At 37.8% G+C, this 10041-nt stretch overlaps 1 protein-coding gene across 3 annotated transcripts in view; it reads right to left on the reverse strand.

Annotated features, from left to right (window-relative positions):
• Window positions 1–9770, reverse strand: part of AADAT (aminoadipate aminotransferase) — a 16192-nt gene extending 6422 nt beyond the window's left edge. Inside the window, exons 1-9 of one of the 3 annotated variants that reach the window (XR_004841519.1) lie at window positions 9689–9755; window positions 7830–7998; window positions 6673–6805; window positions 5953–6027; window positions 4436–4645; window positions 3846–3911; window positions 2557–2639; window positions 1196–1292; window positions 315–376 (exon numbers count right to left, since the gene is read on the reverse strand). Coding sequence is in view for 2 of the 3 variants with exons in the window: in XM_009635326.2 (XP_009633621.1) it covers window positions 315–376; window positions 1196–1292; window positions 2557–2639; window positions 3846–3911; window positions 4436–4645; window positions 5953–6027; window positions 6673–6805; window positions 7830–7998; window positions 9689–9755 (962 nt within the window). In the remaining variant the exon portion in view is untranslated. Of the gene's footprint in view, window positions 1–314; window positions 377–1195; window positions 1293–2556; window positions 2640–3845; window positions 3912–4435; window positions 4646–5952; window positions 6028–6672; window positions 6806–7829; window positions 7999–9688 lie in introns of all 3 variants that reach the window. The other 2 variants (XM_009635326.2, XM_035890896.1) reach the window with 2 other exon arrangements.
• Between the last annotated feature and the right edge of the window lie 271 nt (window positions 9771–10041).

A 10041-nucleotide genomic window follows, 5' to 3' on the forward strand; every position in this document is an offset into this window, starting at 1 on the left:
AAAACTCTATTCACTGACTTGGAGCTCCCAGGATCCTCTGGAGTTCACTTCAGATGGGAGCTGCATAATGACTGTGCCAGCGGACTGGCAGGTCTGTAGTGGGAGTTTATGTGCCCTGACCTGCATGCCTGCGACTTCGTGTAGAGCTCTTTCAGGACTGTTGTGTGAATACTGTCAGTCTTGGTGACCTGACTTGTCTGTTTGGCCTAATACTGAGGTACCTCCTCTGACCTGTTTACTGCAAAGAATGTTTTCTGTAGGTAACAAGAAGCAGAATGACACATGATGGGATTCAGCATATGACATGACCCTACCTGTCTATATGCTCCAAGAAACCCTTTTCTCCCCATTGCTGAAGCAGCTGTGATATCATCATCTAAAGAAACAAAACACATCATCAATACCATACCTTAAACATGACTGTTCCGCAATCATCAAAAGAGATATAGCCTGATGCGTTATTCAAAATTCTACACAGGCAAGAAATTGCAAGCGGGGTCTCTTGGAGCCCTTTATAAAGAGAGATGGCAACAGCAAAAGCCTGTTGTAGCCTGTGTTACTGCTGTCTCCAAGGATTATGGCACTGTTTCGAAGTTGGGGTGGGGGGAGGGAAGGATGGATGGAGAGCTAAATAAATTAACTGGGGAGAAACATAAAGGAATATTATATTGCTTTACCTTCCTGCCCTTATCTGCCCCTCTGCTTTAATACTGCCTCTGTTATGAACTTGTGGAGCTGGAGAACGGAAGCCATATTTAGATGTGCTCAATGTCTCCTTTCCTTACTACTAACTATAAAGGGACTGTAGTTGGCAGCCTGCTTTGTAATGTCTCTGTGGGGTGCCAGTATTGTTCTAATTACAAAGTAGAATGAAAAAGAAAAAACTAAGTGCTGCCAATGTATGCTTTACATTGAAGCTTTTCAAGTGAACCTACGTGAGATACAAAGTATTTTACATCCTTATTCTTGAAATTTGAGGGCTAAGGGAGTATTAGTTGTGCTTTCCATGCATTGAGACACCTCTCTCTCTGTAATTTCTGTGGTGGTCTCCCCTCCTTTGGCAGAATTGACAATATATGTGCTTATTATAAACAAAAGTGCAGAGCAACCGCAAGAGTGTAAAGCTGTTCATTTTCGGTTTCTTATGACTTGAAATATGTTATTGTCTCTAAATACAATTCAGTTGGCTACTTGCCTGTGTGAAAGTGCTGGTGTGCATTGTTGAAACCTGAATGTGTAGAATAACTCTGTCGATAAGAGGCTTGGGACCTGTCAGAAAACCTATTCTTAACCTAAAGGGGAAAAAAAAAAAGAAAAAAGTTACTACAGAAATGTGATGTGCTAATACTTTGTGTGAGTTTGTTTAACTTGTAACTGGGAAAACCTGTAACCATTGTATTGATATTATAAGGATCTTTTACGCATTAAGGTTTATCTATATCTTAAAACTGGCCTAAGTCCTAGGTTTATGCAACTTATGAGCCAAGTATCGAAGTAATGAAATAAAAACATTTAAGGGTTTTTAATGCTTATAGTTGCTTCTTAGTTCTGAGACTGCAGGCCATATCCCATACTTGTAAGCTTTCCTCTGCAACTGTAAAGATTACATGAATCAAAGGGAAGGGAAGATAGGTTTTCACATAATGAAAAATCATGAATGCTCAGGCTTTATAAAAAACAGATGGGAAGTGGCAAACAGCTTTACTCTTTCACTCTCTTTCAGTACTGCAGGTGAAATGGAATTTAGACTGATAAAGCAGAATCTTATTCATGCTTCAGTGCTTATGACCTGTCTTTACAGATTGGCTGAATTTTTCCTTGAAGAAAAATAGAACCAGTAAGCCCATATGTGTCTTTGACAAAGATAAAATTGCGTCATGCCTTTCTGCAGTGTCACTTCTGAAAGTGCAATCACATTAGCATCCTGTTGTCTCCTCACTTTCTCAGAGATGAGGTTATAATCCACTAGTTGCCAGTGCAGAATTCATGTTACTTTCTTATATCTAGTAGAATAATAAATAAAAGCAAGTTAAAAATTAAATATGTTTACTTGTGTAAAATGGAAAACAGCCAGCTTAGTTTTCCAGGTAGGTGAAAACAACCTGAAAAAACTGCAAGACTAGAAGATGGGAGATCAGTACAACCCTATGAATAGCTTGTAGAGAATGATGCCATCGTTTCTCTTCTAATACAAGTTCAGGAAGTCTGCAGGAATGGTAAGAGATAGAAGGAGAAATAGAAAAAGGAGAGAAAAGCTCCTAGGAGTTCCAGGAACAGAGCTGGAATCCAGCACCTGTCCTTCTGCCTCTATGGTGTGTGCAAGAATGGGCTGCCTGGGGAGAGTGGCTTAACTATCAGTATCAGAAAAGAAACAGAATCTGGAGTTAAATGACTGCCAAGAGATGATGTGAAAAGCGAGCAGACTGATAAAAGCTGTGGATCCAAAAGTACATTCAAGAAATGGATAGGACCAGGCATGTCTGATCATTTTGTATTAGTATTAGTCTTGTGCTTTAACCGAACAGGTGATGCTGAGTAATCTGAAGCTGGCCTTACCCAGATGAGAGAATTTTAGAGAAAGAGTCAGTCCTGATAACTCTGCCATCCACATCCATTGAGAGGAAAGTTGGAGCCCATGGCTTGGAAGAAAAATAAAAAATAAAATTCAAGGTGCTAGTAAGGATTATGATGAAATTACTTTCTTTACTATGAAGACATAATCTCTTAAAGAATTATTTTGATAGTAAAGATTTTAGATGCGCATTCCAAGGAAAAAAATACAGTAACTGGCTGACAAGTGATTTTTTTTTTCTTAGGCTAGCTGTCTGAGATGTGATTAAAATATTCTATGAAAATCATCAAGATATCAGCCTTCTTATTTTTTTGGCGTTTAGCCCACTGTTCAGCATACAAGTGTTCAGTTCAAGTTTTGGTATGCTGCCACAAGTAGGAGAGAGAAATAATGATTTCTCTGCCAAGATTTTTTTTAATGGAGTAAATAGAAAGATATTGTAATTTCTAAGATGGGGCTCTGCAGCTTTTACCCTTAACTTAAAGGAAATCAAGGTATGACCAAATGTTGGATGATTTGAGTTCAGCACACTTTTTCTTTATCAGGAATTCTACTTTTGCACCTTTTCCCCTTATATTCTCTTAAAGCTCCATAATGCTATTCAGTGAGTAAGTGAAGCAGTTTTATTGCCTCCTCCCATAAAAACTGTTTCAAAATAGAAAATACTGATTCTGCCAGTGTTTTACTGCTTTTTAAGACCAGCTTTTATTCCTGATGTTAGGTACTTCTGCAGACTGCAATTGTAGATCCATGTGTGAAGACAGGTCAACACTCAATTGTTACCCATTTGGGGAAAATTTGCATGATGAAGGGAAGCTGCCTATCCAGTACTACTTCCTGTGGTATCTGGGAGAACTCTTGTGAGTTCTCCAAAGGGCAAAGGGGTAAAAATGGGATATAGTAGCTTGGGAATAGGCAGTCTTCCACTGAATGAAAGAAGAGACTGGACTGAAAAGAACATAAGAGACTGCTAATTTCAAGTGCTGCTTCAGTAGCATACTTGTTTTGCTCTGTAGGCAAAGTCTTTGTCATTTTCTGACCAATGAAGGAAATTGTCTTGTATAAAGTTTGAGGAATTTGAACTACTGATTAACAGGACTGATGCAATAAAATGCCACAAAGGGGACAACTGAAAGTAGCATAGACTGTTAGGCCTACAACTAACTTGGTAGGACACTAAGAAGGAGCATGCATGAATATCCATGGCTCAAACCTTAGTTCTGTCCTGGACTAGAAAAGAAGGTGCTACTAAGGAGTATGGAAGGCAAATTACCTTTTCAAACTGAAGAAAGTAGTAAGGATCATCTTCTATTATGAGGAAATCATATTTTCTTGCAAGCTAAAGAAATGAATAAAAAGTAAAGATTTGTTAAAATGTAAAGACACTGCAAATTCTGTTCCTCCTTCTGGCCTATTACCAGACCATATTTTATGATCCTATGGATTGCTCATTCACTATATACAAGGCTCTATCAACAGAAGCTTTCAAATGTCCAATTTAGATGTCAAGTAAGATGACATCATTTACAAGAGTAAACATGGTACCTGCAGTACAAGGACACATCTATATAACTGAAGGTCTGTTCCATGTAGTGTTCAAACTTGCAGAAAGCTTGCAATATGTCTGGTTTGAAGCAAAGATACCAGCCAGCAATGGGCTACTATTACAAAAACAATTTATCTAACACATAGTCTACCTCTGAAGAGTGCCATGAAAGAGGTTCTGCTAGAAACAAGTTCTGGAAAGAATGTCCACCAGACCAGTAATAGGCCCAAACACCACATGTGGGGTATCCTCAATTGAAATGAGACTGACATTTATCCATTTCCACCTACAAGGTTCACAAGGCCCCAGCTACATACCTGGTAAATCTCCTTCTTGCGCTCTGTAGTCAGAGAGTTTCCAGTTGGGTTGCAGCCATTTGGAATAGTGTACAGGAATTTGGGGAGGTGGTGGCTATGATTTTTTACATCATCTGAGCTCCAAGTAGACAGAATTTCTTTTAGAGCTTTTGGAATAATGCCATGCTGGTCACTAGGAACATTAATTATGTTACAACCCAAAGGTCTCAGCTGTTGATAGAAGGAAAAAAAACTGTCATAATCCCACAATTCAAAGGTCTTCCTTTTGTTATTAGCATTGTAAAATTTCAGTGATACAAAGTCTTTGAGATTGCTCTGAAGTCAGAAACTCCATTTGTTTGTGATTCAAAAGCAAGTTTGCCTGAATTTTCAGTGAAGCTTGTCAAATTTACCACATTACTCTATTTGCCCTGTTAAGCCAACTGAGATGAAATGGGTAGCTCCTATGCCCAATTGCTGCCCTTTGCTAGGAAATCACACATTGTTTTGCAAGCGGAAAGGGATGTTGTGAATTTGAACTGTGTTCTCTCAGGACTCCTCATGGTCTTGCCACAGACAGTAAGCTCGTGGCACCTTCGGTTCCTACTGACAATTTACACTCTATTTCAGTGGAAGTGCCAGAACTATAAGCCACTCTTCACTGACAAAGGGCAGAGAATCTGTTCTCAATAGATATATTCAGCAATACAAGGGAGAATGAAATGATGCTACTGCAATGACATGTTGACAGCAGAATGAAAAAATATCGGTAAAATACCAATGAAAAAGCATGCTGTCTCCCCTCTGTAGAATTTCAATTTGTACCACGTAGTGCTCTGCATTTTTAAGTAAAAATGCAAGTTGCTGTACTGTCAAAACATATTCTTAACAAAGGATATTTGATTAGACAAGATCTATTAAAACTTAGTACAGCAAACAATAACAAAATTCCTTTTGATGCAAGGGGAGACTCGGCTGAAATTGTGATGTATTATCTATTCTAACCCATATTACAGTTCTTACACATTTTGAGCTGACATTTTATTACATACTGATTACATTACTTTTCAGAAGTAAACTTTGCTATTTTTGTATTGTTCTTACTAATTCACATCTTCAAACTCATATATTGATGTTTCAGGCCTATTCCAATTTTATACTATTTATAGCTATGGTATAATCAGACAATGAAGACTTCAGGTGAATGTGCTGACATGTTAAAATACCCAGTTGTTATAAATTTACTTCAACCTGATTAGGTTGTGATGGCTTTCCTTCCAGTCCCAATGTGACCTTAGCCCTTGAATAAACTAGGATTTAAAAGAGGAACTTCTGTCCTGAGAATAGCTTTTATAAAACTCCTAGTAGGAAAGCTTCTGTGAATAAATATTTATGAACTTTACTGGACTAAAACTAAAATTTTTTAGATATAATTTTTTACAGTAAATACAGTGTATATAAGCCTGCAGATCAGATACTAAATTGCTGTTTACTTAAAATGTAACATTTGCAATGTTTTGTAGCTAAAGAATACTTACAGCTGCTAGCGTCCCAGAGTATGTAGGTGCGTCCAAAAGGATGTTGTCCCCAGGATTAATGAGCATTTCAAACACCTGTGAAAGTATTTTAGAATGATTGTGCCATTCTTGTGCACATGCTTCGTACTTCTGACTTCTTAGTGGGATTAAAAAAATCTTTATGAGATATTACTGATTCACTAACCATTTAATTATGCTGTGAGAAAAGCAATGAACAGATGAAAAATCTGCTTTAGAGCCAAATGAAGCTAGGTAATCAGCTAGAGACTACCAATTTGAAAGGGAAAGCCAATGCTCTATTATACAATAGAAACAGTGCTTTGGTTACAGAAAGGATCAACTAAGCAGCAGTGAGAGTGGACTGAAAAAAGTAATTATTTAAGCAAGTCTAACATAATTAGAATTGAATTATGGTAATGCAAATAATACACCTATGTACTATTACTGCACTACTTCAGTAACATGAAAAGTTACTTTATGGCACATTTTCTGACAGGCTCTTTGGTTTACCCAAACATTCATGCAGTCCTGACAGATTAGACTGCTGTACCAGTTTTATTTCAGTTCTATTATCTTGTATTGATAATACTGAGACAATGTTTAACAAACTACCCTGCATATAGTTATACAGTGGTACTTAATGCTGAGTATAACTGAATGGATGGAAGAATAAACATCTCTGAAAGAAATGCTTTTAACATATGAAGCTTTTGGTCTTACTTTACACAAGCCTTCCTGGCTTCCGGTTGTGACACACATTTCCATTTGTCCTTGTTCAGGACTGTAGTTGGCTGTGGGGGGATTATGTAGTTTCCTCTGGAAATCCTTTAGCCATGACAACAGCTCTGGAATCCTGAGACATGAATAAAATAAGGTGTATCTAACATCTTAGGTAAGCTGAAGCTAGGCTGTTCCTCTAAATCACTGCCAAATCTAGCATGCAGGCCTGAGTTTAGTTTCAACTGTCACACAGATGCTGGTTTTATGACTGCTTTGTCAAAAGATGAAAATGAGATAAATATTTCTTATGGAAAAGCAGAGGAGATAAGCATCTGTGGTCCATACATCACTGAAATCTGGGCAGAAATTATTTGCCAAGGACTGGATAGGGGTAGAGGCTGAACAATATCCATTCCTAGGCGCGATCTTTCTGTACTCAAACGTGGCAATGTGACAAAGCTCGCAATACTGCTAGTAATAGGCTGCAGATAATAAGGATTTCTGAAATGGATTTTTCAAAAAATGTCTTAAGATCTTGTAGGATGTTCACAAATGGCTGAGTTAATTTTAAAAAAGAAAAGTCTTAACTTCACTGATTAATACCCTGTGTGCCTCAGTATGTACCCAAATACTTTTGCAAACCTGTCACAAGCCTGACTCAGTGCTGTCTGCTGGGAGTTCACAAGAGTGCTAAAGTAACTTAATGATATGCAATTTTTGTACTAAAAATGACAATACTATAAATACTTCCATTCACAAGTAATACATACTGACTGTAATATATGGTGTGAAATGAGAGCAAAACAAATACTCCAGAAGGTGGAAACTATGTATTGCAATGCAGTATCTTTTAATGAATATCTTATTGCAAAACACAAAATTATTCCTTCTAGTGGTTTGTGAGTCTGGATTCTCAAATATTAACAGCCAGGAAATGCTCTGGCTTGAGAATTACTAGTATTAGGGTGGGGTTTTTTTAAGTTACTCATCTGCTCAAAACTTTCCACTTAAACTGAAATGTAAATAGTGAGGCAAATGAAATTAAACCTGTTTTTTTACAACTGGTTTTAAAAACACAGGTGAATTAACACAATAATAAAGGATTTTATGATCCTTTGATTCTGGTATCTTGAAGTGCAAGCAGCTGTGACGGATACCCTGCTGAGGCTGAGTACTGGAGAGCTCTCTTCATCAGATCTTCCCCAATCTCAATGGCAGTTCCATGTCCAATGGCAACAGTAGCCCTCTTAAATGGAAAAAGGTTAGGGTTTGGTGCCCCTCCAGCCAGAGAGATGAGAGATGGAGGAGACTTCTGCATCAATTCAGCTAGAGTAAAATGAAAAGAGCTTGGTTACAATTTGATTATTGCAACACCGGTCACATCCTTTAGTCAGTATATAATAACGGTCCAGAGAAGTTTGTTCCATTTTTTACTTTATTGTTTTAACTGTCATGAATTCAAAAGGATGATAATTCTTTTTAAAGTCACCTTTCTACTTGGGGAGGGAGACATAGGTGGGACAGACCAAAACAAAAACATCTTTGTTTTAAGATAAAAAAAGCTATTTATAATTTATTTTATCTGGACTGTGGTGCTATTATAAAAACTTTTTCTGTGACTGATGTCTTTTAAGCTTCAAGGATTTAAAATCTTAATGATCTTCTGTTTAGACTGGCTTGGAATGATTGGCTTTTATTTTTGGTCAGTCTTGCTTTAGCTGATGTGGCAGTAGTGTAGCTACACTGATAAGATACATCTATGATCACAGCTTTTCCATAAGGCAGTGGGAATGTTTCTGGCAGCTCAGCTGTAGAGGCAGAGGCACTGTGTAAATAATTCAGTATGAAGAAAATGTTAACTCTTGCTTTGAAGTCAGTTTCAGAATCATTCAGATCTAATCTATGCAGTGCAGACTGGACCTTAATCCAGCAAGGGCACTTGATTGCATTAAAACTAAGAGCTCACAATATGGCATTCATGCTGGCTTGACGGTTTTAAATCAGGTATGAGAGGACAGAAGACACCAGAGCTGGCTTAAAGCCTCCTGTTACTGAGTTTATTTTCCACTACTTATTAGCAAATTTGAGTGTGGGGAGTTAATTCTTATCAGTTCAGCAATATGGGTCATGTCTGTGACTTTTGGTCTGGTAAAGACATATTTACTTTGTCATCAAAACTGTAGCCTCAGTGTGTCTTTCTGAACAAGCTGTGCTACTTAGTATTTGTGTTATGATGCATATGAATGTATATCTTGAAAAAGTATAGTGACTGACTAGAGTGAATTAGCTGACTTAGCTGTACCTGTAGGAAGCATTTTAAGCAGAACAGCAAATGCCAATCCCTTACTGAGAGAGGAAATTGACCCCTGAAGGCTTACCTAGTGATATATGTCTCCTGTGCTGGTTCTGTAGGTTTCAACTCAGTAAAAAAAAAAAAGAAACCCTGTAGGTTTCAACTCAGTAAACAAGTAGGCAGTTAACCTTTTCTGTCTGTCACACAGAAGATTATGTAATATTGTAGACTAGAGAGAGCATAATATAGAAAAGGAAAGTGTAGTAACACTGAAGGTGTGGGCATGGTGAGGAATTCATGGATATTAGCAGGATACAGGAAAGCTAGGTGGAAAGAAACATTATGCTGGGACTGAATTTCAAGTTGTTAGCAGTTGCCTGTTCCTGGACAACCGGGGTAAATTCAGTAGGAAACTGCACCAAAACCCCTGCTTCAGAGGCAGTAACCGAGATTTTTTCAGACTCGTGTTGAAGTGACAAGACTACTTCTTCTGTCTAGGTGGGTTTCTGAAGTGGTTCAAAACTATTTACTTTATTCTTCTTTATACCTGCTTGACATCTCAATTTGACAAAAGTCAAACAAGTTAACTGGCCTTACTCATCAGCTTACAGCATGGTTTTCTTTCAAGCCTTCTCAAGTCTTTGCTGGGGTATCATGGCTAAAGTCCAGAATGTAGATTTGATACCTTTCCAGAGAACCTGTAAAGGACAGGTGTATACTCACTCAGAAGCCTTATTGGAGATGGTTTTCTTGCTGCACTCACAGTGGTGATGAATCGAGAGTAATTCATATCTATGGGGAAAGAGCAATTAGTTGGACACGAAGCTGGAAAAGTGAATAGGAACCCCTGTGCTTTTGATGTGTGCATCTCCCACAAGAAATGCTTCCAATTCATCACATCTCTGTAGATGTGCTCTATCATAATTTAAATGTCAATTTATTAATGTTAAAATCAATGCTGGAATTTATTTTCCTTTTTGAATTCAGGGAAAAGGTTTCTACTTCATACTTGTGGCTTCTGTCACAGCCTCCCAATGACACCAGCATGGCGAGATTAGGCCAGATGCTGCTGTTCT

This window comes from Egretta garzetta, unplaced genomic scaffold (assembly GCF_000687185.1).
Source record: "Egretta garzetta isolate BGI_Z169 unplaced genomic scaffold, ASM68718v1 scaffold593, whole genome shotgun sequence".
Taxonomy (NCBI): domain Eukaryota; kingdom Metazoa; phylum Chordata; class Aves; order Pelecaniformes; family Ardeidae; genus Egretta; species Egretta garzetta.